This window comes from Fusarium odoratissimum, assembly GCF_000260195.1.
Source record: "Fusarium odoratissimum NRRL 54006 unplaced genomic scaffold supercont1.17, whole genome shotgun sequence".
NCBI classification, from domain to species: domain Eukaryota; kingdom Fungi; phylum Ascomycota; class Sordariomycetes; order Hypocreales; family Nectriaceae; genus Fusarium; species Fusarium odoratissimum.
The window spans coordinates 166,020-193,150 of record NW_022158703.1 but is presented as its reverse complement, the minus strand read 5'-3'; the positions used below and the strand labels follow the sequence as shown (position 1 = coordinate 193,150).

The following is a 27,131-nucleotide window of genomic DNA, read 5'->3' as shown; positions in this document are numbered from 1 at the left end:
TGGACTGGAGTAGCCTATCTTTTTATATCTGGGTCCAAAGGTAATAAGCTGGGCTTACATGTATACACGGAATTCTATGATGTGGATCGTGGCTAGCTAGCCCAAAACTAAGAGGGAAAGGTGTACAACACTACAGCAACATCTTTTGCATTTAACGTAAATTAGTAGGCTAACCTTTTTATCAAGTTATTGACTTATTACTGTTTGAGTTACTTATAACAGCAAAAGATTACTAATATAAGGAGTAGGGAGATTAGCTTTCTCTATATAAGAGCGGGGAATTAAGCACGTTAAGAGGATTTTGCATGAAATAATCGGTGAATTTGATAGTAACCTCTGGGATAAGGATAATAAATAGAATAAATATAATACATAAAAGCAAAGTATCCAAGAGCACTTGGTTAATAAAGATAGAAAGCAGCAAAGGTTTCAATCAACCAACGACAAAAGCTGTCTCAGATCCTCTACTCAATGTCACTCTCCTTGTTGGCGCGACAATCCAACAAACCGCAAGAGTTATGGTTCCTCTCAACAAACTTAACAGGAAGATCAAAATAGCAATGCGGAATCTCGTTGAAGACCAACTTGCTTGCATCGACCTCTCCTCCACCGTTGAGAGCACAGTCTATCATGGAACGATAGTACTTCTCGCGGTCGCCAAGTCCATGCTCAGCCATCTTGGAGTAAATGCCTTCATCAACTTCCTCAAGATTGTTGCTACCTCGCATAAGGTAAAAGCAGTAAAATCGTCCGTCCTTGAGCTCCATCCACTGACGACCCGGTGCGAAACCACAATCTTCAGCCGTCTTGATGTTATCATTCTTCTCGGCAACAAGCTTAAGACCAGCTGACTTCATAATAGAGTTCGCAACCTTCTTATGAAGATTGTTGCCAACGGATCGAAGAACAAGATTAACAGACACGGCATCGTCGTCGACAAGCCACCATCCGCCGTTGAAGAACTTGGCGATCTTGGTCTCGTAGGTATCCCACATAGGTGCGGGTAAAATGTCGTAATCTTCAGGCTTGGAGCCACCACCCATAGCAAGGGAGAGGATCAAATCAATCTTGCCCTGAGCCTTTTCGTAGGCCTTCGAGAGACCGGCTTTGATATCAGGTGTATCGACCTCGTCACCTTGCGCTTCGGCTGCGAGGCCGGTGAAGAGACCACTGAGAAATCCAAAGCCAGCACCAAGAGCAGGACCCTATGGATAAATTTGTCAGCTCACTATTGGCTTCAGGAGGCCAAAGGAAACTTACAGCTCCAGGGACAAGCCCTCCCAAAGCTCCAGCCATCGAAGAAGAGGCCGCAAGCCAGGTAAGAGAATGCACCCCACCATCACTGTTACCACCAAAGTCAATAGCCATCTGATCGATCTGTCCGTTACTGATGATTGTCTGCTCAGTCAATTGGTCCTTGATACCAAGGAGCTTGTTGCGAGCGCCCTCAGCAGCCTTGAAAATCCAGTATGAGGTCCTTCCGAGTGACGTAGGGCCATACTTGTCAAATTGCTCATCGCACGACATGTCGTTGAGCGGAGCGCAAGTACCCGAGAGAGCACCGCAGCCAGCGGCCGGTGATTTTCCAGAGATGCTTCCGCCTTGGATACCGCTCTCCAAGTTCTTGAGCCAAGAATTTTGATGTTCTAAAATGCATTAGTAGTCTTCCTCCGTGGGAATGAAGTAAACATACCCCATTGCGTCTTGATGAAAAGCTCAAGATCAACACCTGCGCCAGTCTCTTCCCAAGTGGCGGCTGCATCCTCAGGCGTTCTCGTGCTGCGCTTACACAGCCTATCTTTGTCTTCCCAGATGTTATCCTCGCGCTTGCTGTTGATAAGTTGCTTGGCATTAAGCGGCGAAGCTTCAGAAGTTGCCGCGAGGGCTACGAGAGCGAGACCACTGAGCTTCATTGTTGCGAATCAACGAATCTAGTTATAAAAGAAGGTGGTTTGAAAGAGTGTAGGGTTGAAAAAGTGTAATAAGTGAAAGAGTGTAATTAGTTGGTTGAGGACAAGAAAACTTGGAGGATGGAAATTCATGCGACTTATATACAATATTCAAGACATGATGTAACAGACGAGAGGATAAGCATAAACGCCAAGCCTTACAAGGCGATGGACGGCATTCTCAAACCTCTGATTGCAATCCTACTGCATGGGCTTCTATTCTAGCGCTTACTTGGGAGGGTCTGCTTCCCTACCGAAGAAGTATTTTGTATTTAGCCCATTTAGTATGCCTGCTTGAGATATTACTGGCCTCCTGGTATCTGTGTATAAGGCAGGTTGTCTTCAATATGGAGGCCAGCTAAAGTTGGGACAGAGAGCGCAAAATGTTCTTGATAGATAACTACGTGTGGATATTTTTCGCTTCACTATATATCTCAATAACAAATATCGTCGATTTTACGACCAAATAAATCGTCCGTAGGTAGCACTCTGTTGATCGGGTTTGAGACGGAATTAATGAGCTTAACGAAATACTCGTGTTTCAGGGTTAGTGAGACTAATCTCGCCAAAGCACTGCCAGTATGTTTCTCCATAGTATCTTACGATCAAATATCACTCAGCCCCATAGTTCGTGGATATGTCTTGCTTGTCCTGTATAAGATCTGCTTATGAGAAATCTTGTGACTATTAGCAGCCCCCCGTTTGACTTGTCTTGGCAGCGTGATACTCCGTTTTCGAGGGAACTGTGTAAGCTTATTTGTGGCTTTATGTTGCATTCGGCGTTATGAGTAGTCCGTAGGGCAAGATTCCGAAAACTATCGGACTGGTAGACTACTGTAACCGTATCAATATCTCTACTATTCCAAACTTTGATTGAATTGGCCCTCTATTCGAAGCTATGATACGGACTCAGAATTCAATTATCTAGCCTACAACAATAATAATCTAGTAGTAAGCTGGGAGACTGGCTTTTAGAGTCGCGATTTAGAATAAAGATCCAGTAAAACATAATATATCTAATGCATATTTCAGGTGTTTTGCCTCAATGCTTCTACAAATGAACGTGCATTCCCTTGAAATCATTTTTCCTATTTATTATTACTGCCGCCTGATGTGATTCAAAACTACCTTCGTTCTTGCGACGATTCGATTGGTCAGCTCGCCAATAGAGGATTCGCTTATACTCAAGAGCCCAATGCTTCAACGTTAACAAGGATCTTAAGTGGACAATGCCACTTCCCAAGCCTCCGACAATTTACGGATCTTGGAATCAAGGTTAAGGAGGTAGCAGCAGGCTAATAAAGGGATAAAAATACGGTTTTTTCTTTTTTACATAATATAAGCTTATCCCAATTTCTTCCGCGGTAAGTGGGTTATTGGCAACTAATTCATACTCCTTTGGTCGGTAGTTAATCGCCGATAATTTAACACCTAATCGGTAAGACCTGAGCGCTAGTTTTTATATCTTCAAGTACCCAAAATCCCACAGGGGAAAAGAGATCACCACAGCATTTTAACCCGGGGCTGATGTACTTTTCCTTAGGTTGTGAATATAGGTTCAAGAGTAACAATATCTTAGAACTTAAGGATTTAATAACTAGAATAAGAAATAACATATAGCCTTTTCTTGAATTATAACTTTAGGTTAGGCTACCAGAGTTATTTTAATAGTAATAGTAGGCATAACAGCCTGGAGATCCTCAACGTATTGGTTGCTCTCTAGGCAGGCGTCAGTAACTGGTAGCGCCCAAAGCACTCTGCACATACTCTCCCTCGTTCAGGCATTCAAAACGAGCTCCCGAATGTCAAATCTCCAATGATTTCAGTGGCCATGAAGCTGAACCACTTACAGCAGTCAGTGTATCCTAAACTTTGATAGTCCTTCTCCATCTGACTCATTGCCAGATCTACTTAGGCACGGATCAGGGGCTAAGAAACGGGTAGAGAGGAATTGCTTAAGGGGCGCGCAAGTAACTGACGACGGCGAGCCTGCTCTTCGCGATCCCTCATTTCAAGCATGCTGGGGCCAGTCTTGTCATACCAAGCAGACTATTCGAGCCGGATACCTTTTGTATGGGTTTGACAGCATTGGGTCGTTGATACCAACGTCGGATGGGCTGATGCGGATGATAGGGTCTTGATGAATGTTATGTTAACATTCGGCACAGCCTTGATCATTTAGAGCATTACTTACCATGTTGAGTAAAGAAAGAATGTATGTATTGCATGCGTGCGTTATTTGACGACTAGGTTCGTCCATCTTCCTATAGCAGGTCCAGGTATCTTGGATAGGGGGACGTATGAAGCAGTCGTCACTTCCATGACAATCTATTGAAAGTTAGCACAATTAAAGAGACAGAGGGGTCAGCGAGTTTCACGGCCCGCACTTACATAATGAATGAGTAAAGCAATACATGCAGTAAGGCAATAACGCCACATTGACGGGAACAGCATCATCGTTATTATCAACTCTGGGACAAGGTTGACGTGTGCTAGAAGCAAAATATAGTAGACGCAGTAAGACAAACTCAAGCTCATGCGAGAGAGCATCTAGACAACCGCCATCGACTGTTCAGCTCCTAAATCTCCACAAACTTCCTTACTCCTCCCTGTAGGGACCCAGGAAGGATTCCTAGCGGCCACCCGGATCCGCCACTCGGCTTCTTGTGGGGTAACAGCCACTTCAAGGTCCCCCATGGTTAGAATATGACTATCTCACCAAAGCCCGTCGGGGTTTATGTATTGAAGCTTTGACCTAGGTCAACCAGACATCGGTTGCCGCTTGATCATTGGGAATCTCTGAAGAATATGAATCGGATGAAGGTTGGTGGACAGATAAAACATGTGCCCAAGTCAAAAGAGTCAAAAGCACAGCAAAATCTTGATATTCCACCTGAACTTCTCAATGCCCGGTGCGTACTACATGTGTCGTCCAGTAAACCTGACTATATATCATATCATTTACTTCCTGGAGTCAATGATGGGAAGTGTAAGCCAACTAGCCTCGCCGCCGACAGTAACGCTGTTCAACCCATCGAAAATCTTGGAATCACGGTCATCCTGATGTTCATGAGAGAACTTCCCTACACCCTGAGTATCATGACCAGCGATCTCCAACACCAAAGTCTCTTCAGGTTCAAGTACCACGTTCGTAGGCCAGACCTCAACATCCACTTTATACTTCTGATTCTCCTCAACTGGCTGCACGTCGGATGAGTAGTAGTTGCGATAAGGCAGATATTCCTTGTGTAGTTCGTTGCTTTCATCAAGCTTAAGTAAAGAAGTTCGCTGCCAGCCTTTCACTATGGGTACGGGGTCGCCCATAGTGCCGGTGTAGAAGACTTCTTCGCCTTTGGCGTTGATCTTTCGAAGGGTGATGAACAGATCAATGTCTGACGGGGGAGTGGCGTCAATGGACTTTCGCGTTGCGGCTACTGTTAGATGGGCGACGATATGTCCAGTGATTTCCAAAGTAGACGGGGTCTTGTATGTAAATCTGATAGGCTCGCTGTGGACAGATTAGCGTTTTGCACTTCTCGGTATGCTCAGAAGTGAGCACTTACCCATTCAACGCATCATACTCGATTGTGCTGACTGACGACGCTGGCTTTATGCTCAGAGTGTTCTCAGGCGTCAGATAGAACTTCGTGTAGTTGGTCCCAGGTAATGGCCAGTCTGCCTCATCTCTAGTAGGGAACCCGCGTTCACGCTCAGGGTCATCAACACCAGCCTCACCCTTACGCAAGGTAAGACGAACCCGTGGCTGCTTGCCAGATTTCCAGCCAGCCGCATCGTCGTCTTTTAGAAAGGAGTTGAAGAAGGATAGTTGTAGCTCAGCTGACTCTGGGTAATAAAAGGGCAAGTCGTGTCTCCCAACAATGAAGTGGAGAAACTTGTACTTGGAGCTCGCACGGATCCAACCGAGGACATTTCCTCGGAGATGAAGTAGGATGCCGCCCTAAGTGCCATATGAGAATGATATTTAAGTCTTCCCAGAATCGAAGCACTTACCCAATTGGCGACACTGAGCAGCGGAACCTCAATGGCTTCAATATCAAAGTCTCGAGTACGATAATATTCCTCGTCACGAAACTTGTGCACAGCAGTGTCTATTGTCTGATCTCGACGATTCTGGAGTAAGGTCTCCTCGTCAAGGTCACCCTCAAGAGTATCCTCGCCCCAGTTTCGGGCGCTGCGGCCAGGCTTGCCGTACTGGTTGGGACTAACTCCATTGTTCCACCAGAAATCTAGATTAAACATTTGTCAGCAATGACAGGTAAGTGGAACTCATATCGGCTGCATACCAATGAACCTGTCCGAAAGAATACCTCCATGTCTTACTCGGTCCCGGTAGTAATCACTCATTCCCTCCCATGGGATGATAGCTGCTAATCCCTTTGGCTTTCTCGCAGCTACTCTCCATTGCGTGCCGGCATAGTAGCTGATCCCTAAAAGACCAACTTTACCTGAAGACCACTCTTGCTCGGCAGCCCACTCAATGACGTCAAAGAAAGCTTCACTTGTACCTCGAGACATAGTGTCAAGGACTCCAGGACTCTGACCAGCTCCTCTTTCATCAGCCCTCACCACGATGTAACCCTTGCTCGTCCAATAGGCAGGATCAGGGGTCTCCCAAGCTGCATGCATGGACTTCATGTCAGGGTTTAGCTGCTCCCAGCTCTTTTTGTAGAATACTTCATATCGAACATCTTTTCCGTCTGCGTCGTCACGTTAGCAATGAGGCAAGGCGCACAATCGGTTTGGCGAGGGGTCCAACGTACAAGGGCCATACGTAGCGATAACAGGGTATGTCTTATCTCCAAAGGGAGCCGCATCTTTGGGCAGAAAGACATTTGCTCGAAGAAGTCCCTTCTCATATGTCTTGAGAGGGATATCGATATTCTTGATAAAGACATAAGGAAAGCTATCCTTGTCGATTGTTAGGTACTTGTTCTCAACCATAGTTACTGATCTTGAGATGATACGATGTTGATGACTCATGTGACCGGCCTCATTCAAACGCATCCATTTGTCCGCATTTATTTATTATTAAGGTTTTAATATGTCTTATTTTTCGAGTGACTTTCTTGGCCACTAATGGGCACTCGCTTGCGTGATACCGGAGATATCTCCGTAATTACTAATGTCAGGATTCTGCCATGGGTGATGTGGTCCCGAGCCGACCACTCCCCTGAACAATCCGCAATGAAAGCGAGAAACCTAAACAAAGACCCTTGTCTTTTCCAGAACACCACCATCTCTAAACCTTGAGTTCGTAATCGGGGAAAAGCTAAACTCCGTTGCCGGTGATGATTTAGTTTACTCGCCAACAGGCATCCCCTCAGCAAATCATCAACCTCAGTAATATCGCAGCCAGCACCATCGCACAATGTCTACTACCCAAACATCCACAGCCAACGCTCGTGACAGTCATCTACGGCTTCGACCCGAATCTTCTGTTGAGGATGCATTGCAAGATTACAAGATCCATCACTCATCGCATCAACTTTCGTCGTCGGATGAACAGCAGAGCAGCGGTGGCCATATCGTGATTGTCGCGGGGATCCCTCGAGAAGCCCAACCGAGCGATTTTGATTCCTCTCTAGCTCCACATCCCACAGTTCCATATCCAGTATCGAACCCAGGGTGGTGGACCGACACTTTCAGGCGCGTTCCTGACTATAGACCTATCAACCAGCATCTGGATCTCAATGAGAGACGGCAGATGCTCTTGTTTACGGTCGTTGGTGGCATTATGGTTAGAGGATGCTGGCTTATGTCGGTAAGTGGTAGCAGCGCATAGATTCTCCGGTTGGTGAGGACACTAATCCTTCATTCTAGATTTGGGCACAGGCATGGAGGAACACTGCTGGAAGGGTAACGGACATTGGTCTCTCAAAGGTCGGAGGAGAGTGGTAGACACCTCTGTTGAACCACGGTCAACACTGAGACTGATGGAGGAGTCGGGACTATTTCTTTACATGTATCATCGCAAAGAACGTTTCATCCAGGTAGTCTATTAGGAAAGATTAGACATTCTCAAACTGTGCATATCATTGTGAGGTAAAGCTTGAGCCAAGAATATACCTTCCAAAAGACTTCACATATGTTCGCCTTGTCTCTGCTAAGCAATATTATTGCCTAATATTCAAGAGATATGTTCTCAGCTTCATAGCTTTGATGAAAATAGCTGCTACATAACGGTCAAGCGGTAAGTTTAATGCCGTTCAATTATTCTTTAGTGTCCATTACATTATTGCATGTGACTCAGTAGTCTCCGATGGCAATCCTGCCTCTATTGTTGCTCTATCTGTAGTGCCGTCTCCCTACAAAGACTCGTCCCAGTCGCCGAGCTGATACTGACTATTGCACATGTTCACCAGCTCCCAACATTCGCCTAGAAATTTATTAGGACCCTGATCTTCATGGTGACCAGCCGCACCAGCAGCAAACAAAGTGGCCATGTAGTGGTCATCAGTTCCATGCGCCTCCTTATACCGCGGATGTTTCATCAACCTAGTAACAGCTCTTCGTAAAGCAGGTCCCGTGTTCTGCGTAACAGCATCTTCCAACGCCTGCCTGAACTCGAGAGCAAAGTCTCCAGGTGGTACAGGCTGCGCAAAGTTGTCTCGATAGGTGAGCATCTGATACCAATGATTCCGATACAAGTTATGCACGGATCCACCGCTGCCTATTATAAGCGTATCCTCGTATCGCAATGGCCGTAGAGCAGCTCCGATCTTTGTGTGTAGGTGCGGGTCGTATCGTGCGTTCATTGACACGATTGTTGTAGGGAGCGGGATACAATGAGGAAACATGCGGATGACGATCAGGAAGGTGTCGTGAACCCATTCGAACTTGGGATCAGCTTGGGCGTTGATTCCAGCTCCTCGTAACATATCGATAACGCGTTGTCCTCCTTCGAGATCTGCCACCATTTTGTATGGCATGTATCGAGCTTCCGTGACGCTGCCCACGGGGTCTTTCTTCGCGTCGGGATTCATGCTCACTCGTACTGTATCGTAAGGAGAGTCCCAGTGAGCACCCTAACTCGTATTAGTTTTTTTTATTTTCTGGCCAAGTTTGTTCCACGAACCATCATGACAATGCGCTTGACACCACGCCGTAGGCATTCATTTCCAATGTTTTCCCAAATTCGAGCTGGCTCTGACTCTTCTCCAAGCATCATGGTAGATCCATGAGCAAATAGAAAGACTGGAGTCGGCTCTTGCGCATGTTATTAGATCCATGACACTTTTTCTGGTCTTCACAAATGACTTACTCTTTTTCTGTGCTGGTATGCTACCCATATTGACTGTGAAGATGCTTGCCGTGTTGCTTCAGTGTCGATTGCGAATCAATATGTCGTGGCCACTTCGGACTCATCTAATGGCATCGAAATTTATTTCTTATTTGCCCGAATCCCCGAAATTCCCGGCCCCTTGTTATCGCATGTAATTTCTATAGAGAAAAGGTTCGGAATATGTGACACTGCGTATCGCAATACGACTGTATTGTTCGGTGCCGTGTGGAGCCGAGCCGAAGTCCGTGTATCGGCGGGCGGAAGTGTCGGTCATGATTCCACCGAAACACGTCGACGTCGCGTAGAACAAACGTGTTTATTTTCATGTGGAAAAAGACTTTGAAACCTGTCAATTAAGTCGTCAAGAGCTCTATCGACAAGAACCGGATAAGCGCAGTAACAATGGCCTCAGCATTGGATCAATATCGCACCGTCAGCGCAGCGTGGGCGGAGGGTCGACTCGAGAATGTATTACAGCGACAGAAAGAGCTTGCTTTGCTACATGCCAACATCAAAGGTTCCTCTACGAATCTGATCAAGGCCATCTGTGGTGGTGAGCGCATCTACTACATACTTTGGGGTTGGCGTTGGTAGACTAACAAATTTGCGACAGAACTTCAAACCTCGAAAGCAAGCGCAGCTGATGAACTCCAATTGGCCCTCGATTCGATCAAACATCTCTACGACGACCTAGACTTTCCGAGTACATTGGCCAAGGAGAAGCAGGTTAGGACGGGGGCCGGTTCATCTAGCAACTTGGTCGCTCTGGGTCCCGTTCTAATTGATCCATCACCCCACTCGCCATTTCTCAGCACTGTTGCGCCGCTCGCTGCGGCTGTAGCAGCCGGAAGCTCCGCCATGGTACTCGCCCCATCAGCCTCCCGTGATCTCAATACCGAGCTTCGCAACCTGATCAACAAGAGTTTGGACATCGAAGCTTTTGCCATAACAGAGAGTGACTCAGCTGATATCCGTCGAGAGCTCAGCGAACAGCACTTTGGCGCTGCTGCCCTCCAGAACTTGTCCCTACGTGACGACCTCTTCACGTCTCTTTATAAAACAAATCCATTGATCAGAGTGCTTTCGCCACCCTCAGGAATCTCAACTGCATTTGTTGATCGCTCTGTCGAAGATCTCGAAGCTGTCGCGAGTCACCTTGTTGCCTCCGGCTCCCGAACGCCTCGCTATAATCCTTTGCGAACACCACGTCTGGTTTTTGTCGACGAAATACAAATCGCGCACCTGGACAAACTCATACGTGCAGACACTCGTACTAATGTATCACTGTCCTTTAGCAGCAGCAGAGACGATGCCCAGGCTTTTGACAAGCTTCTAACATCCATATTCCCGACCTCGAAGCGGAACCTGCCGAAACACGTATCCGGTCATCTGTCTGCCGTCATCGCATTAGATAATTCCGAGTATGTTTTTCGTTAGAATTTTACATCTGGTATACAATTAACTCTTTATCAGTGCCATTATAGCCGAACACGTCCAAAGGGCTGCGGAATTGCTTGCAAACAGCGATAACGGCCTTCTACTAGTTCCAATACGAAGTTTGGACCATGGCATCGATATTCTCGGCAAGATGTATGTCTTGGGAGTGGTCGACATTGCCTGAGATTATGAACTAACACATTGGTATCAGTAACGGAAACAACCCCTCCCAGGCAACGTACATTTTTGCATCCTCTGAGGCTTCTTCCTACGTCGCCATGTTCACGAACACACTTCACGTGTTCATTAATATCATCCCTCAATGGTCACTGGGTAAGATCTGAGATGAACCTGATGCACGCGCATTCCACTAATTTCTGATTTATACAGCCACTGTTGCTCCCTCAACACCATTCGTCGAGAGTCGTTTGCTGTACCGCAGAGAAGACTTTTCTGTCAACAAACCGATCTTGCAGGAGTCGATCCATCTCGTTGATTCTATCAGAGCAGAAAAAGAGTCTGCTTGGAATCTCCTGTCCCATCGTTTGCAACTGGGTAAGATCAAACAGCAAAAAGGCGGAAGACTGAGCTACTTCGAGAGAGGCTTGTTGGTTGGACTGGCTTTATCATTAATCGCTGTTTCGGGTACGGGACTTGGTATTTATCGAGGTATTCTACATTTTGCCAAACGGTCTTGATTTGAGGAGGAAGATTGTTCCTTTACGTCATCCTTCCTGTCCATATCTTCACAATCCGGATCACATTTTCATGTCCTGCAGATCTTGGACTACTGAGTAACAGATTTCTCATCAAGCATTGTCGAAATAAATACATGAGCTTTTGAAAGATTAATTAACATCATATATGATGGAAAAATCTCTTCTTGCCTTTAGAGTTACGTGGATGTGTGAAGGCAAGAATAAATCAGGCTGCTCTAGGGTGAGCATCCTACCCTCAAATCCATTGCGAGATCATCTAGCCAGCCCCAACGATCTGATCCGCTGGCGGAAATCTTCCGCCACGGAATAAGCACAACTTCATCAGCCCCACATAACTGCACTCTATGGAAGCTGAATGATTGAGTGCAAAAGACTAGACATGTTTACCCTTTCACATCAATTACCCCAAAATCTCCAAGCTACCTTTGGCACTAAATCTCATAAGCACGCATTCCTGTGTCTGCATCATTCTGTTCAAATGTTTTCCGGCATATCATTTCAACAGTACTCCACAAGGGTCTGAGCTTGTGGGGCCGCGTGGGCCGGCCGGCCACCAGAGCTTGATGTTACGACGCGCGTGGATCACAACGCCTTTAACCCGAGACTGTTCGCAATTCGGCCTTTTATACTACCCGTTTACCGGGCCTCTTACAAGGAAGATTAACAAGCACTATTCACAAAGCCTTAGTTTCAGAAACCATGGGTCTCAACGCTGGTAGTCCTCTGAGAAGGGTTGTCACCCACCACAAGGGCCAGAACTCTGCAATCCTATCAGATGAAGAGCTCAAACTCACCTCTGGCTTTGGCAGCAACGCAGTCACTATCTGGAGAAACGACAAGTACCCAGCTGAGCTCGTTGACAAAGATCCTGTCGGCACCGATCCAGTAATCTATACGCCCGGCTCACTAATTCGAGTCGTCGACTTTCCGCCAAATTCCTCAGGGCACAATCATAGGACTGCATCGCTTGACTATGGAATTGTGTTTGAGGGGGAGTTAGAGATGGTTTTGGCTGATGGATCCAAGACTGTTGTTCGTGCAGGGGATATCATTGTGCAACAGGCGGTAAGTGATGTACCTCTATGGCCTATTGAGGTGATACTGACGTGCTGAATCTGCAAGACTTTGCATCAGTGGAACAACTTGACAGACAAGCCGGCTCGTGTTGTGTTTGTGCTGTTGCCATCTGAAAGGACTGTCAATGGGGTCAATGTGTCAGAGACTGGTGTACCTGAAAAGTATCTCCCAAAGATCTCATAACGATTTCAGATCATGCAGGTAGCCGGCGTGAGAAGAATGCCATAGATTACAGTAGTAGCATATAGGCTTTAACTAACCCAAATGGGCTTTCGGATGCAAGAGCATGGGATAAAGAGTACAATTGCTATTTATTATTCTATAGCCCCTGAATTCTGCCAATCCTCCCTATTTAGTAGTGTAGCTAATTGAAGAAACTCGAGCTTTGAACTATGACCAAGAATACCCCTGCAGTGCAACTTGCTAGTCGTTGCTCAGTTTAAGTCCCCAAGCTGGGTTTCCGAGTCCACATTGTTGTATCGCTGCATAATATCTTTGTTGATAGTGGCAGAGGGATGAAACCAGTTGAATAGCAGAGACACAAGGAGCATCAAGGTACCGTCAAATACATATATGTAAACCTCCTTGGCCATAAGCTCGCCGTCCTCACCCATGATGTATTCAATAACTCGAAAGATAGAGCGAATCATGATGAGGCCGCTAGAAACATAGAGGACTATAAGGAGCCTCTTCCAGGGTGCTCGAATCTTAAGGCTGGCGACCGTAGGCATGTTGTGAATTCGGCGATGGAAAATGACTGTGACAATGATAAACATGCCGAAGAAGATAAGCTGGATAAAGAGACCAATGATGATTATCATCTGGCCTCTATCCTTTGCTGATTTGCTGTCAGCTCCAGCAAGCATGCCGCCACCTGGGCTAGTTAGCAAATGATTGATGCAACTCCAGTATATCACCTACCCATTCCTTGAGCAGCAATAGAAGCAATATCCCCAAAGAGAAAGATTTTGGTCAGCCAGTTCAACCTAACCACGGAGAAACTGTCCGCCTTGAGGAGTCTAATAAGGCGTCCGAGGACCATGTAAATGGAGGCGGCGTAGAAAGGAGGACCGAGCAGAAGGAACAGGGCTTGGATAATATATGGTCCATCTGTCCATTCTCCCGAGGGTTCCGAAGCGTTCACGGCTCTGCCTGTGTATCCAACGATCTCGACTGCGTGATCAAGTTGTTAGCTTATCATCGATTGGCTACTTATGAGGGAAAGGATGGAAATCGTACCTATAGAACCGACCACGAATGGGATGAAATACCATGATCTGAGTCGTATAACCTGGTAGGTATGGTAGATACCTGAGAGGGAAAAGGCAACAATAAATATGACAGCCGCCGCCATGGACGGGTCGTAGTGATAGCGGGTATTGCCTTCTGCCATTTCTGGTATTTGCTGATTTGATTGCGCTTTTGGATCTTTTGAGATTGATACGTATGGATGGCGAGATGATTTTGGTTAAAGTGTATTGTCTTTCTTCTCCAGTCTTGTACATCTAAGTCTTATATTTAAAGACAGCATGTGCTTCAAGAGTCCTTGTCCAATGCCATGGAGTAGCGAAAACGAGCGTAACTGACGTCGCCCTGTTGCACTAACATAAAACATAACTGGGAAAATAAGCGTATCGTGTAGGCCGTAATAAAGTTTCTAATTCTTATTTCCCTTCCCTTTCTTGGCTTTAGTGAACCGCCAGGACAGGGACAAGATTAATAAGCCTCAAAGATGGAGTATCTCGTTATCGGATTTGTGTTCAATTTGACGGCTCAAGAATGCTAAAAATAGTTGAAAGTCCTTTAGGATAGCAGTCTGCACAGCCCGATCAACGCCCATGCCACCCATAGCATCGGCACACGGTTTATGGCAAATCAAGGCCGTGACACTCTATACACCTAGTTCATGATAATCATGTAAATTTAGGGGGCAAGATGGGTGCTCTATATAAAGGCCCAGAATGAGTCCTACTTGCGATATTTGAAGCCGATAGAATAGATTGGCATGTGCGTCATGCGCCGATATTAGCTGCGAACCACCTGGCTCATATTCGAGTAGCCTATGAAGCGCTCTAGTTCAGAAGGACGCATCTGCACCAACGGCCCAAGGTATTAAATACGGTGTTGGATCAAAGCTGTTCATTTGCCCAGCTTTTCACAACTATGTCCTGATCAACACCCATCACAATTTGTTTTGGCCATTCAATCAACGTTTCCCAGTGACTCCCCTCCAAAGAGTTGCAAACACACTTCATCAAAGACTCTGCCCATCCTTCCAATGCCCAACAGCTCGCTTCTGCCATTCTTAGCACTGTACAGTAAAATGCTAAGACGACCAAGGCTGCTGGGTATCGTTGCCGGAGCAATGTGATGTAGTCCGTTTCAATAAGGATGGGCCAAAGGAAAGACGCTCGCAGTGAAGCAGTTGACGTGGGCGAAGGCCTCCTAATACTATTCTCAATGGAGCTGGAAAGTGACGCTACTGCATGCTGAGTCACGAATGAGCCGTGGATAGCATCGTTCCCGAGAAATGGGGTTTGTCCCAATGCAATACTCAGCTGCTCGACATGGGGACGGATGATTCCCAGGCCTGAGTCTTTGTAACTGGGACAACCGCACTGCATCCGACCGAAGAGGGTTGCAAGTGGCCCCGTGCTAATCTCACCACCCGATTCAAGCCGAATCATGTTCATTCCTTTGATAAGACTAAAGACACCGAGAATGTTGTCGACGGGGTCCAAGGGGCCATCGAATCTATCGTAGCTTGGGAAAGTGGCAAATGAGCAGATGGTTAATAAGATAGAAGCTGCATAGAGCGTATGGCAGTGTTCGGAGGCATGAGCGCTCCCAAGGTTTGTTCTTAAACCCTCTATAGCACTATTCTGATGCTGAGATGCTTGCGAAAAGAATGCGTGGCGTTTGTCGTGATTTAGGTATGCGAGATGATAGCCGGAGAAAGCCAGTAGCTGATGCAAGAGGAATTTGTGTTGAAAGCCCAAACGTGGCAAGTCTTGCTGAAAGAACTTCTGTACGTCAGCGTCATTTGAGAGTGTGGCATAGGATATGCTAGTGTAGTGGTGCATCAGCTCCATGTCAGAGGCCCAGTTGGCTCTTTCGCCGAGTATGAGATTCGAGAAAAGTGCTGCAAAAAAGGAAAATGGGTCTTCATGGCCATTATAGGCCCCATCTTCTTGCTCCTTCCCTGGAGGCAGGCTGGGTTCAGAGCTGTGCTCTGCAGTTGCACAGGTATTCTTTTGTGAGCCTTTACTGCCAACGCCTGAGTATGCTCGATCAAGGGAGCGCTGGAACGATTATTAGCTCAAACTAAATATGTATGTACAGAGAGAAAACTCGCCTTAGCATGCCTAGACCTTGCTTTTGTTGATGATGGACGGGTAAACGACTGCTCTACCGTTTGCGCTGTACCAGCATCGGGAGGCGAGTCACTAAGACTGCAAAGGACCTCGTGTCTGACACATGCCGAGCAAGGTCGTTTCTCGTCGCACTAAATTATATTAGCCATGATCTTCGGATGGTGATCTACCGAGTCCAACAGCTCGGTAAATTTACCATGCTGGCTTGCGTCAGACCTTGACTCTTCTCTCCTTGCATCTTAGGCATCCGGTGCGGGACTTGCGGTAGCCCAGTCGCTTCATAGCTAGGTGTGCTTTGCAGAAGGATAGACTATGGAGCTTATCAATCGGTCGGATAATGGGTAGTTCATATTTGTGACTGAGGGCGCCGAGGTTCTCCTAACTTGGTCTAATTTTATGGTTAAAATGAAGGTATACCGAGCTTGAGCTGTAAACCTAAAAGTAAAAGACTTCTCTGATCCACACCAATCAACGATGAATCCGATAACGAGCCAGGCTTAGCCTCTGCTCAGCCTCCGCGGTAAGCTTTGACCTTTCAAGCAAATTACAATGTACGCGTAAGCTGTAATAGACTCGTATGGCACGGTTAATGTATCTAAGTAAAACAGTGCAAAAGGAAGTCATTTGGGGATTCAAAAAAGTCTATTTTCTTTACAACTTGCGGTTTGCAAAGAACGTGAACTATTATAGCTTTGCAAACAAAGAACAAGACTGTTCTTCTCTAGCTAGCAGTACTGAAAATATCTATGCTCTACTGAGGGTTCTTTTCAATAACACGAGTAACAAGGTCACTGATGCATCCTTGATTAGTATTTTTCTCCATCAAGTTCAAGTTCATTAATAACTTACGTGTCCATGTACGCCCTCACTGTTGCGATCTTGCCGTTGTCGCTAAAGCCCAGCACCCAGGTATATTCATTTGGGAAGGGATCGCCGCTCTTAGTCTTAGTATTGACGGCCTTAAGCTCCACGGCAGCTTGGTTTCCCTCAATGATAATGTTTTGAACGACAAGATGCAGGGGGCCTGCCCAAGTAGATGACAAAGCCCTTGTCCCCTGTTGGAATTCCTCAATGGACCTGTAGTGGCCAGAGACCTTGCAGTGGGTGCCTGTAATATGGTGAGCTAGAACTGAACCAGAAAATCTGACATTGGGAGGTGGGCTGTACCTTTTACGGTCCAGTCGACGTTGGGCTCGACGTGGGGCCAGAAGCTGGCCATGTCGCCCTTGCTGGGGCCCGCGAAGATATTTCGGACGTGCTCGTGGGTAACCATCTTGTAAATTCTAGTAGTGAATAAGTGAAGCCAGACTGTCAAACAGAATGTGTTGTGGTTGTACTGCCAAACAAACAACCATCGCCAAGGTGTCTCGATTTTTAAACATATACTCAATGTGGGGTTCGCGATACAGCCCCAACGTTGCAATGGAATTTTGTCCTTAACTCCGTTCTTTCGGTCACGGGGCTCGTCTTTCCGTGAGTTGACGTGACCGTGTGGAGAGGGCCCGAGAACACAAACTGAGCCCGGATTCCCCACGTTGGACGCCACAACGCGGGGAAGTTCCTATCCGTGGAGCCGAGATGGAGAAGTGAGATGTTTGTTGTATGGGAGGATTTTGGTAGGCTTGTTTCCGAGCTTACGAGGAGAACAAAAATGATTGGTGCAGATGGTAATGGATCGAAATGATGATGGCTTGAATCGATGATGTTGGAAATGAAGGTAACTGTAATGGGTGTCTGGAAGAGGGAAAGGAGGCGTCTACGGTCTAAGCGTCAGCAGGTTTAGTCTTCGAACGATTTCAGCTTATAACGATGGTCTCCCAGTTTACCCCAATGGGGATATTTTGGTCTTTGAACAAATCTGCTATCTCTAGCCACTGTGAATATGCCTCTCAAAGTTATAATTGCAGGTGCAGGCTTGGGTGGCCTGGGTGCCGCTATCGCCATGGCCCGCGCTGGCCATAACGTAGAGGTAAAGTTCTATAGTCTGCGCCGTCACGGCCCATTGGAAGCTGACCGAAGTAGGTTTTCGAACAATCAAGATTCCTTAACGAGATCGGTGCCGCGATTCACATTGCCCCCAACGCAACCAGGGTACTCAAGTCCTGGGATATCGAATTCACTGAGCTGCAAGCCGTCTTATGCAATGCCATCAAGATCTATGACCATACAGGGAAGCTTATATTCGTTCCCGTGGTAAGTTGTTACGAGACCACCAACTTATGTATATGCTAACAGCTGGATGCTTATAAAGAAACTGGAAGAACTCCAAAAGAGTATTGGCACCAAGGATGAGTGGCTCCTCACGCACCGCGTCGACCTGCACAGCACTCTACGTAAGGCAGCCACCGAAAAGACATTCGCGGGAACAATCAAGATTCACACAGCAAGCAAAGTCGTTCAGGCGGTATGTACATGCATATGGGCACTCTACGCCAACTTGAACTGATCGACTGACAATTTGGAGGATGCGGCAACAGCCGAAATTACTTTAGCAAACAGCGACAAACACAAAGGCGACCTACTGATTGGAGCAGACGGTGTGCATGTGAGTTTCCTATTGTCTATGACTACCAAGGATCGTCGCTGATACTTACAGTCCAAAGTCGTTTCTGCCGTTGCAGGCAGTCCACCTGTCCGCGTCAGTACAAAACAAAACACATTCCGATTCCTGGTACCGATTGACAAGCTCATGGCCAATCCCATTACTGGACCATTTTTCGGAAAACTTGGTTTCGACTGTCAACACGTGTTTACTACTAGAGATCGCAGAATGGTGGTTTACCCGTGCCGAAATGGCAAACTGCTCAACATCGTCGCCATGCATCCATCTGATGATGCTGGTCTCGACTCTGAATCCTCGTGGCTGGCGGGCGGAAGAGTGGAGGAATTGCTTGATGTCTACAAGGAATTTGGACCTGAGCTTATCGAGATGTGCAGGATTGGCGAAGACCTGAAACTGTGGAGCTTGGCTACCAGAGATCCCCCTACTAAGTTCTGGAAGGGTAGAACTGTGCTGCTGGGTGACGCAGCTCATCCCATGCTCCCACGTAAGCCACAATCACTGTGTTTCAATGACATAGACCGACTAACAGTATCTTAGATCAAGGACAAGGCGGAGCGCAATCATTCGAAGATGCAGCAGCTCTTGGAGTCTTGTTCCCTGCCGACACGACCGTGGACGATGTACCTAAGCGACTGGAACTCTACAATAAGCTCCGCTATCCAAGATCCGTGACTGTAATGTTCATGTCAAAGATCAATGATGAGAGGCGAGGCGAGATGATGGAGGACCTTCGGAAGTTTGTCCCCGATGCGGAACTCCCTCCCAACATCTTTCCGTATCTGTGGAATAACTTTGTGCTTGACGATGCGCAAAAGGCTCTTGCAGCAGCAGCCTGATCGCCAGATTTAGTTAGGAATAGTATCTATATTGATAGGAAAAAGATCCGTAGTAAGGTATGTTACTAATATCTTCCTCATAATTAAAAGCTACTTGTTCTGTGCATGTTATGAGACACGATCTGGTGATATTCGTAGTTCATCCAGGTATTTATTACTTCCGCTCATAATTAAACAGTAGTATGAATGACGGCCACTACATTTCGTAGCTTGCACGCTCAACATGTCATGATACGGATAATCTGATTATTGATACTGGTTGACGGTGCCATCCTCTACCGCGACTCAGAATGATAAAGTCATTCATTTCACGGTATGCATCACTGGATAGAAAAACCGAAGCCGAGATCAACGCACCGTTATCGCTTCGAATAAATCAACAGTAGCCCTCTGCTTACAAATGCCGAGTGGGCGCCGGATCAGGGTCACTTCGGGGCCGACCCCACCGGATCGCCGGGGCATGCAGGGAAGCTTCTTGGGAGGCGAAGCGAAGTATGGCTCTGCAGTTACAGAGAATGTCAGTGATTCTGAGCCTGGAAATTTATATTTACCACGTGTATTGATGGAATAAGTGTCATCATCAGTCCCATCATAATCGGCGCTACGTAGAAACATTTGAGAGCTTGGTAAAAGAGATCATCGATCACAATGACAGTCACCGCACAGCAACTTGATGAGACTTTGTCGTCGGCCAATTTGGCCAAGGATAAGTTCACACCCTTTGATCATTCCGACATTCCGTTCGAGGAGGAAGAATGGCCTGTCATAATAATTGGTTCCAGCATGGTTGGAAAGACTCTTGGTCTTCTCCTCGGGTATCATGGGTAAGCTCAAACATTTGACTACCCATAGACCAACAAGCTAACCCTAGATTTCAGTATCAAATCGGTCTCGTTCGATCGTCACTCCAAAGCTGGAGCTCATCCACGGGCAGCAGGCATCAACTTTCGAACGAGCGAGATTCTACGGCAACTAGGCCTGGAAGAATTTACTCTGGAGCAGAGCGGTAAAGAGTTTGATCTCAATGCCGGTATGCTTATCGTTGAAAAGCTAGTGGGCGGCAAAGTTATCAAACATCTTCAAGAGCATGATCCTGAACATGTGAAGACCTTTACTCCTTCCAACTGGGTGTGGATATCGCAAAGGATGTTTGAACCTATCTTGGGCCAGAATGCTGAGAGGTTCAATAGCGAACAGCGACATGGCCATCAGGTCCTTCTATATGAGGAACACGATGATCATGTTGTCGTCGTCGTCAAGAATCTGAACACTGGCGATATCAAGAAGTACAAGACACAATATGTGGTTGCATGCGATGGCAACCGAAGTCCCACCCGCCAAAATGAGGGTATCAGCTGGGATGGCCCAGGTGTTCTTCGAAACAGTCTTGGAGTCAGCTTCAAATCAGACCTGAGCCCTTTTATCGGTAAGAGAATGGTTCATGGAGTTGTCTATGTGGCAAACAAGGACATCGGAGGAGGTTTTCGACTGGAGAACGAAGGAAAGCAAGGCATTATCATGGTGAATAATGTCGGATCCAAGACCAGCTTCGAACCCGGAACCGTGACAACGGAGGATGCCAAACAGTACTTTTACCAACTGTCCGGCTTGACTCCTGATCAGGTAGATCCCCAAATCGTATCTATGAACTACTGGACTATGGCGGCATACACCGCTGGACGCTTCGAGAGCAAAGGCGGTCGTGTCTTCCTTGCTGGAGATGCCGCCCATACTATGCCACCCACTGGAGGCTTGGGAGGAAACACTGGAATAGCTGTTGGTTGGCCCGCCTATTTTCACCATATATTGCTAACGTATACTGTGGTAGGATGCTCATAACCTTGCGTGGAAGTTGGCATACGTCTTATCCGGGAAGGCCTCGCACTCATTACTCGCAACGTACAACATTGAGCGACAACCTATTGATGAGTTTACCGTTACTCAGGCATACAACCGATTCCAGAATAGGATCGTTATCCAGCAGCCACCAGCTTCAGAAGCCCCGGATGAGTCTATCGAGCTGGGCTTCAGGTATCCTCGCGGAGGAGCCTTTGTCCCAGAGGAGAAGTACTCAACTCCCAAGGAGCTCTACGATGATCCGGCTTTCCCTTCAGCCGTTCCTGGATCTCGATTCCCACATTCCTATCTCGACGATGTCGTTTCATCTGACAAGCCAATCTCAACTATTGACTTGGTAAAGACGAACTTTGTTCTCGTCACAATAGATCCTTACTCCCCATGGGCTGCAGCCGCGAGTAAAGCTCCAATCGAGATTGATGTCTATACCTTGAACGCGACATCATCTCCGTATAGAGACATAAAGGGGAATGTTGAGAAGAAATGCCGTCTGAAGCCGGGCGAGGCGATCCTGGTGCGACCTGATGGGTTTATTGGTTGGCGAGGCACAAGGGTTGACAGCGGACATGAGGAGAAGTTGAAGCATGGAATCAATGCACTTCTTAGAAAGTAGTCCAACCTTAGTGAGAGGACTAGCATCTGCCGTAGACTAAACTTCATGCAACACAGTCAGATCACAATTTAGACAGTATTCTATTGAGAAAGTAGACAAGTGACTTTTTTCGTATTGCACACGGGAAGTAGAGTCGTTCCATCATGAATCATCAAGTCGTTTTCTGTGTCACGGTTCGCAATCGGTTCATTGCCCCATGAACTCAATAAACCTCTCCATGGGCCCAGATCTTGATAAGAAGCGATCATCAAAGAATGCGCACTTAAGCACCATGTGTACCCCACAACAACGTGAAATACCGGGGGTGGATATAGCTTCTAACAAGCACGGTAATCTTCATCCCAACTGGGACTTTAACATCCGCATCGATTTGATGTGTTCGGGAACTTTCTCGGAGATGAAATTCGCGGCCTCATTGGGCAAAGTCGTTTGCCCATTGAGGGGATTGTGGTCCCGAGCCGGTTCTTCATCTTGGCACCCGCCTAGCGGCCCCACGATCGTGGATGCAGCATGATCCAGTTTAACGGACTTAACAGAATAGAGGCGATAGTGGCAGATCAGCTGCAGCTCTATAAGTCAGGTAGTTATTCATACGACGAAGGTTGATACAGCAGCTTATTCTCAGAAAGACCATCATTGTATTACTCAAACACCGGTATCATGCCGCTCATGATCAATGGCTTCGAGGTTGATGTGACCCCAGTCATCGCCCCAGGGGCCAAAGAAGCTGGTCCTTATGACCCCCTTAACCCTTCGGTAACAGTCTTGCCTAAAGGCCACAAGAGGACCCCGGCAAACAGGGCGTTTGAAGTCGACACTATCTTCGAGAAGGATATTGTTCTTCCCATGCGCGACGGCATCAAGCTGTACGCTGATGTCTTTCGACCCAAGACTGACGAAAAGGTTCCAGCCGTTCTCATCTGGAGTCCTTATGGCAAGACTGGAAATGGTTAGCCCTGATGCACATAAAGTGTTGAATCTTCTGACAACCTTTAGGCCCTCATGGACTTGGAATGATTCCTGGTCGGTTCGGTGTGGCTGAAGATCAGGTCAGCGGTTATGAGAAGTTCGAAGGATTGGACCCTGCTGTCTGGCCAGCTAGGGGATATGCTATCGTTAATGTGGACTTGCGAGGCTCGTGGGACTCTGAAGGAATTATTCCGTAAGTTCATAAACATTCCTTAGCAGGATACTACATATGTAGCTAACATGATCAGATGGGTCGGCAACCTAGATGGCCAAGACGGGTATGATGCCATCGAACACGTTGCCAAGCTTGACTGGTGCACAGGTAAAGTCGCCCTGGGCGGCAACAGTTGGCTCGCCATGGTTCAGTGGCAGATTGCTTCTCAGCAGCCTCCTTCACTGGCCGCTATTGCTCCGTGGGAAGCCAATGCGGACTTTTATCGCGACACTCTTGCCCGTGGTGGCGTGCCGTATCCCTACAGTGCGATGTGGAAGCTCCTACAGGATCTGATGGTGGGTCGCAATGCTGCTGAGGCTCCCATCTCGATGTTGGAGAAATATCCCCTGTTCAATGACTACTGGGAGGACAAGAATGTGAAGCTCGAGAAAATCCAGGTCCCTACTTATGTTTTAGCTAGCTTCTCAACGGCTCTTCATACTACTGGCTCTATTCGTGGTTATCATGATATCTCTTCCAAGGATAAATGGTGAGTTTCAACCTGGCCTTGGGAACCGGATACTGATGGATCTATAGGCTCCGCATTCATGCTAAACAGGAATGGTCCGACTTGTATCATCCTGACAGCGTTGACGATCTGAACAAGTTCTACGACTATTTCGTCAAAGGCATTCAGAACGATTGGCCAAGCACCCAGAAAGTACGAGGATCTCTTGTCGGGTTCAATCTAGTAAGCTGCTTTCTGTCTTTACCCAAATCTGGATTTAAGTTCTGACCCGAACCAGCCCAACATCAGCAATATTCCTCTCGAATCATATCCCATCCCCAACACAAAGCACACAAAGCTTTACCTCGGTTCAGGCGAGAAGCTTGAAGCAGTCTCACCAAAGGATCCAAGCACCGTGTCGTATGATGCAGCATACCTTCCTAAGCACCCTCTTGAAGGCGGCGAGGAAGTACTCTTCAGGTACAAATTTACCAAGAAGACATGGCTCATTGGCTACTCATGGCTCAACGTCAGCATCTCCAACGACGGCGATGATGAGATTGATGTTTTCGCTCAACTGGGCAAACAGGATGCTTCAGGAACTCAGTTAGTCAACATGAACGTTCCTTTAAAGGACCTTATTCCTCCTGTCGACAGGCACACAGAAGCTGCAGACACATGCTTCCTGAAATACCTGGGTCCTACAGGTTCCCTACGAGGTAGCCATGCTGCCACAAAGGTGACCCCTAAGCCTGGGAGATTCACTGGTGACTGGCCTGAGTACACCAACACGAGTCGAAAGGCTATTCCTGCCGGCACTGTTGCCAAGCTCGAGGTTCCCATCTGGCCGACTGGTATCATCTTTGAGGAGGGAGAGTACTTGACATTGAAGGTTTCTGGTCACTATATGAGCTTCATGGAGTTTGACTTCTTGTACGGAGCTGCTCATGCGAACAAGGGTCGTCATACCATTCATATTGGGGCCGACTCTGACAGTTATCTAGTGGTTCCTCTGCTGGACCCTCTGGCTTAGATCGTGTTAGGCGGGTCAATCCATAGGCTATTCAGTTTTCTTCAATCTGAAACCAATATCTGACGTTCTATATCTCTTTTTCCTTGGAGAAACAGAAACCAAATAACAGTGAGAATAGAGTATGTAATGCTTTGCTACATACCCCGGGTCATTGACTGAGATAAAGCCCCTGTTCATCTCCTCTGGCCAATATTACTACAGTGCCCAAGGAGAAGGTGATCTTGCCTACCCGAAATCGCAGTTCCCATAAGCATCGCCCATCTTCGTAATACTTAAGTGCCTACAGAGTGATGAGAGAAGTCGCACCGTTTGGTAAGACAGAAAGTATGAACGTTTGCTTGAGAATATCTTATAAGATGTGTGGTGATTTTGCCGACGTGTGTTCAGGATCTTGAGCAGGAGGTACATAAAGTGAATCCGGGCTTGACTTTGTAGCTTAATCCTTTCTGATAGCCGAATTAAGCTGAGGTAGCGGTGTTCATCTCACATATTCAAGAAGACAATTGCAAAGGTCAAGATAATGGCCATTCAAACTTGAGCTATGGACTATTTGAGCTCAGAGTGAGCTAAAGAGGACCATTCCATTAGACATGTTTACCCTGATGCTCAGGTCCAGTCCCATCCACACTACAGAAATCTCTTGGCGCCATAATGATGGTGAACATAAGCGGCTTTGACCCGAATCCACGGTCCGAATACCAGCAGCACAATGGTAAAGCCAGCTAGCAATGCCCACTGAATGATCGCCATTTGCAGAAACATCTTCTCCACACCGACCCTGGCAAGCCAATTAGAAGCCGTCTTCGTCAGCCCGAAAGGAATGATATGGGTGACGGCATTCATCAAGGCAGTCACCTCAGCCGCATCGTAAGGGTAGCTATCGATACCGTAGGACAGAACAGAGGTGGGGATGAGCATAAGGCTAGCAGCTTGCATGGCGTAACCAACTGCTGGCCCTACATAAGACCCCTTTGTGTATGTATAGCCAAACAGCAACAAGCCTGATGAAGAGAACAGGAATGGGACCACCAGAGTGATGAGTCGGTATTCAGGCATATGTTTGCCCTTTCGGCGGCCGATAAACGAGGAGACGGTGTCGGTCAAGGGTCCAGCAATGGGAAAGGCAATGGCTACACCGACTAGACTCGTGCATGCCCAATTGCCCAGTTCAGCAGGACCCCAGAAGAAGGGGGGCATCGCGAACAGTTGGTTGGAGATGACTGAGATAGTTGCGACCCTGTACAGAGTTAGAAATGGATTTTGCTGCAAAGAGACTGTGAAACTTACCAAGCTAACACAATTCCCCACATACCCGCAGAGAGAATCACGATGGGATCGAACATGAATTCGATCTGCAGCAAAAACGAAAGAAACCATTGCCTCAAGCCACCACCTCTCACGTGCGGGTGTCTCAAATAAAAAGAGTTCTGCTTCCATGTTGTGAGCAAGCTCTGGGTGCGACCAAACCCGGTGGTCTGGTCAAGAATATCGGCGTCGACATCAGCACTAGTAGCGCCCGCCTCAATCTCGACGTTGAAAGCAGTCTCTGGGCAGAAGAAAGCCAGTGTAAGAAAGTTGAAGCCGCTAAGAATAGCGAGGAGGATAAAAAACCAACTCCATCCTTTGGCTTCGATCAGGTGGCCTGCGATAAGAGGTCCGCCCTGAGCTCCGATACAGAGACTCACGGCGTACAAGCCCATTGCTTTAGAGTAGTTCTTCTCCAAGAATACTTCTGTGATAAGAGGCGTCAGAAGTTGACTGGCATTGAGATCAAGGGGGCGATTTCTTACCTCCTACGACAGCAGGACCAACAGCTTGGACTGCGCCAGCACCGAAGGCACCAAGGATTCGCGCCCCGAGAAGGCTATTCATTGACTCTGCTTGCGAGCACCAAATACATCCAGCCATGAACATTATCTGAGATGCTAGCAGGACGGGTCGTTTCCCAATCACCACAGCGGTCGGAATCCATATGAATGAGCCCAGGCCAATGCATAGCACAGAGTACGCGACGATATCACCCGCCTTGTCATAGTTGCTGTGAAATTCGTATACAAGAGGGGTCAACCCAGCAGAAATACCGGCCTGTTGAATCACCAAGGTTAGTCAAGCTTGTCTGGAATGGCGAATCGAGGAGAAAGTACCGAATAGAAGTTACCGCAAAATACCATGAAGCAAAGGTTGGCCAGGACCATCAGCTTGAGGCTCCGATTCCATGTCTGTAGGTGATTATTAGTAGTCGGACAGGGCGCAAAAGGGGCAACTCACCTTTGGATGGTCTCGCAGTTCTTGACCTGTTGGGGTGCTTGGGGCTTGGCTGGTATTCTCCACTCTCGACACTTCTGCCTTTTCTGTGCTTGCGGAATCCATTTTGTGTGTACTGCTGATATTGACTCGGAACAACTCGTCGTGATGAATTGTCGAGCAGGATAAAGGGAGGTGTATTATCATAAATAGTTTCGTGATTGCAGAGGACTGGCGCGCGGGTACCACTTCGGATACCCCACTACGGCTTGGGGCATGCTAAACGAGTTGGTTGGAAGAGTGCAATATGAGGCTATGCTAACTAGACTCAATAAAGCTTGGAAGTTAGACACCAACCTTGGGTCATTTGAAACTGTTTATAGACTCCCTGAATCGCTGTAGTGCATGTAAATTACATAGATATCGGTTGTTACCATTTCAAAATCGACAATCACTCAAATTTCCACATGTTTATTATCTATAGTATCTCTAGAA

The 27,131-nt window shown here is 47.2% G+C and overlaps 13 protein-coding genes across 14 annotated transcripts; 6 read left to right on the top strand and 7 right to left on the bottom strand.

The window, feature by feature from the left end:
- Positions 1-464: 464 nt before the first annotated feature.
- Positions 465-1,913, bottom strand: FOIG_10000 (uncharacterized protein; the record flags this gene model as incomplete). Its single annotated transcript, XM_031210288.1, has 3 exons — positions 465-1,205; positions 1,261-1,646; positions 1,694-1,913. 3 exons carry the CDS (start codon positions 1,911-1,913, stop codon positions 465-467), a joined length of 1,347 nt encoding a protein of 448 aa, XP_031059766.1.
- A 2,997-nt stretch (positions 1,914-4,910) lies between these two features.
- On the bottom strand, positions 4,911-6,911 carry FOIG_09999 (uncharacterized protein; the record flags this gene model as incomplete). Its single annotated transcript, XM_031210287.1, has 5 exons — positions 4,911-5,457; positions 5,513-5,907; positions 5,961-6,196; positions 6,254-6,667; positions 6,731-6,911. The coding sequence occupies 5 exons, from the start codon at positions 6,909-6,911 to the stop codon at positions 4,911-4,913; spliced, it is 1,773 nt and encodes a 590-aa protein (XP_031059765.1).
- Positions 6,912-7,180: 269 nt separating this feature from the next.
- On the top strand, positions 7,181-7,917 carry FOIG_09998 (uncharacterized protein). The gene is made up of 2 exons (XM_031210286.1): positions 7,181-7,731; positions 7,791-7,917. Exons 1-2 carry the CDS (start codon positions 7,339-7,341, stop codon positions 7,866-7,868), a joined length of 471 nt encoding a protein of 156 aa, XP_031059764.1. The 5' UTR covers positions 7,181-7,338; the 3' UTR covers positions 7,869-7,917.
- A 358-nt stretch (positions 7,918-8,275) lies between these two features.
- Positions 8,276-9,259, bottom strand: FOIG_09997 (uncharacterized protein; the record flags this gene model as incomplete). The annotated part of the gene is made up of 3 exons (XM_031210285.1): positions 8,276-8,995; positions 9,046-9,176; positions 9,232-9,259. 3 exons carry the CDS (start codon positions 9,257-9,259, stop codon positions 8,276-8,278), a joined length of 879 nt encoding a protein of 292 aa, XP_031059763.1.
- A 395-nt stretch (positions 9,260-9,654) lies between these two features.
- On the top strand, positions 9,655-11,387 carry FOIG_09996 (uncharacterized protein; the record flags this gene model as incomplete). The annotated part of the gene is made up of 5 exons (XM_031210284.1): positions 9,655-9,805; positions 9,866-10,673; positions 10,726-10,842; positions 10,901-11,022; positions 11,080-11,387. The coding sequence occupies 5 exons, from the start codon at positions 9,655-9,657 to the stop codon at positions 11,385-11,387; spliced, it is 1,506 nt and encodes a 501-aa protein (XP_031059762.1).
- A 652-nt stretch (positions 11,388-12,039) lies between these two features.
- Positions 12,040-12,779, top strand: FOIG_09995 (uncharacterized protein). The gene is made up of 2 exons (XM_031210283.1): positions 12,040-12,473; positions 12,531-12,779. Exons 1-2 carry the CDS (start codon positions 12,108-12,110, stop codon positions 12,666-12,668), a joined length of 504 nt encoding a protein of 167 aa, XP_031059761.1. The 5' UTR covers positions 12,040-12,107; the 3' UTR covers positions 12,669-12,779.
- A 140-nt stretch (positions 12,780-12,919) lies between these two features.
- Positions 12,920-13,878, bottom strand: FOIG_09994 (uncharacterized protein; the record flags this gene model as incomplete). Its single annotated transcript, XM_031210282.1, has 3 exons — positions 12,920-13,359; positions 13,407-13,658; positions 13,725-13,878. 3 exons carry the CDS (start codon positions 13,876-13,878, stop codon positions 12,920-12,922), a joined length of 846 nt encoding a protein of 281 aa, XP_031059760.1.
- Positions 13,879-14,485: 607 nt separating this feature from the next.
- FOIG_09993 (uncharacterized protein) lies at positions 14,486-16,257 on the bottom strand. The gene is made up of 3 exons (XM_031210281.1): positions 16,076-16,257; positions 15,841-15,990; positions 14,486-15,787 (listed from the first exon to the last, which is right to left on the bottom strand). Exons 1-3 carry the CDS (start codon positions 16,139-16,141, stop codon positions 14,615-14,617), a joined length of 1,389 nt encoding a protein of 462 aa, XP_031059759.1. The 5' UTR covers positions 16,142-16,257; the 3' UTR covers positions 14,486-14,614.
- A 237-nt stretch (positions 16,258-16,494) lies between these two features.
- On the bottom strand, positions 16,495-17,241 carry FOIG_09992 (uncharacterized protein). The gene is made up of 3 exons (XM_031210280.1): positions 17,027-17,241; positions 16,709-16,967; positions 16,495-16,650 (listed from the first exon to the last, which is right to left on the bottom strand). The coding sequence occupies exons 1-3, from the start codon at positions 17,130-17,132 to the stop codon at positions 16,611-16,613; spliced, it is 405 nt and encodes a 134-aa protein (XP_031059758.1). The 5' UTR covers positions 17,133-17,241; the 3' UTR covers positions 16,495-16,610.
- Positions 17,242-17,741: 500 nt separating this feature from the next.
- Positions 17,742-19,258, top strand: FOIG_09991 (uncharacterized protein; the record flags this gene model as incomplete). The annotated part of the gene is made up of 6 exons (XM_031210279.1): positions 17,742-17,828; positions 17,882-18,052; positions 18,111-18,263; positions 18,324-18,404; positions 18,456-18,906; positions 18,960-19,258. 6 exons carry the CDS (start codon positions 17,742-17,744, stop codon positions 19,256-19,258), a joined length of 1,242 nt encoding a protein of 413 aa, XP_031059757.1.
- A 648-nt stretch (positions 19,259-19,906) lies between these two features.
- On the top strand, positions 19,907-21,728 carry FOIG_09990 (uncharacterized protein; the record flags this gene model as incomplete). Its single annotated transcript, XM_031210278.1, has 3 exons — positions 19,907-20,082; positions 20,137-21,034; positions 21,087-21,728. 3 exons carry the CDS (start codon positions 19,907-19,909, stop codon positions 21,726-21,728), a joined length of 1,716 nt encoding a protein of 571 aa, XP_031059756.1.
- Positions 21,729-22,246: 518 nt separating this feature from the next.
- FOIG_09989 (uncharacterized protein) lies at positions 22,247-24,392 on the top strand (the record flags this gene model as incomplete). Of its 2 annotated transcripts, XM_031210277.1 has the most annotated exons (6): positions 22,247-22,308; positions 22,358-22,677; positions 22,725-22,890; positions 22,946-23,401; positions 23,449-23,602; positions 23,658-24,392. In XM_031210277.1, the coding sequence occupies exons 2-6, from the start codon at positions 22,389-22,391 to the stop codon at positions 24,390-24,392; spliced, it is 1,800 nt and encodes a 599-aa protein (XP_031059755.1). In that variant the 5' UTR covers positions 22,247-22,308; positions 22,358-22,388. The 2 variants fall into 2 exon arrangements, with proteins under 2 accessions (XP_031059755.1, XP_031059754.1); XM_031210276.1 differs by having other exon boundaries at positions 22,247-22,677.
- Positions 24,393-25,019: 627 nt separating this feature from the next.
- Positions 25,020-26,762, bottom strand: FOIG_09988 (uncharacterized protein; the record flags this gene model as incomplete). Its single annotated transcript, XM_031210275.1, has 5 exons — positions 25,020-25,629; positions 25,680-26,124; positions 26,183-26,477; positions 26,537-26,611; positions 26,661-26,762. 5 exons carry the CDS (start codon positions 26,760-26,762, stop codon positions 25,020-25,022), a joined length of 1,527 nt encoding a protein of 508 aa, XP_031059753.1.
- Positions 26,763-27,131: the final 369 nt, after the last annotated feature.

Coding starts and splice junctions, on each gene's coding strand:
- FOIG_09995 (XM_031210283.1), top strand. CDS start 12,108: ATGGGTCTCAACGCTGGTAGTCCTCTGAGAAGGGTTGTCACCCACCAC. Junction 12,474..12,530: donor ATATCATTGTGCAACAGGCG/GTAAGTGATGTA, acceptor TGAATCTGCAAG/ACTTTGCATCAGTGGAACAA.
- FOIG_09992 (XM_031210280.1), bottom strand. CDS start 17,132: ATGGTTACCCACGAGCACGTCCGAAATATCTTCGCGGGCCCCAGCAAG. Junction 16,968..17,026: donor CGTCGACTGGACCGTAAAAG/GTACAGCCCACC, acceptor ACCATATTACAG/GCACCCACTGCAAGGTCTCT. Junction 16,651..16,708: donor GTGAGGGCGTACATGGACAC/GTAAGTTATTAA, acceptor AGGATGCATCAG/TGACCTTGTTACTCGTGTTA.
- FOIG_09998 (XM_031210286.1), top strand. CDS start 7,339: ATGTCTACTACCCAAACATCCACAGCCAACGCTCGTGACAGTCATCTA. Junction 7,732..7,790: donor GAGGATGCTGGCTTATGTCG/GTAAGTGGTAGC, acceptor CCTTCATTCTAG/ATTTGGGCACAGGCATGGAG.
- FOIG_09993 (XM_031210281.1), bottom strand. CDS start 16,141: ATGAAGCGACTGGGCTACCGCAAGTCCCGCACCGGATGCCTAAGATGC. Junction 15,991..16,075: donor GCAAGGAGAGAAGAGTCAAG/GTCTGACGCAAG, acceptor AATATAATTTAG/TGCGACGAGAAACGACCTTG. Junction 15,788..15,840: donor CAAGGTCTAGGCATGCTAAG/GCGAGTTTTCTC, acceptor TAATCGTTCCAG/CGCTCCCTTGATCGAGCATA.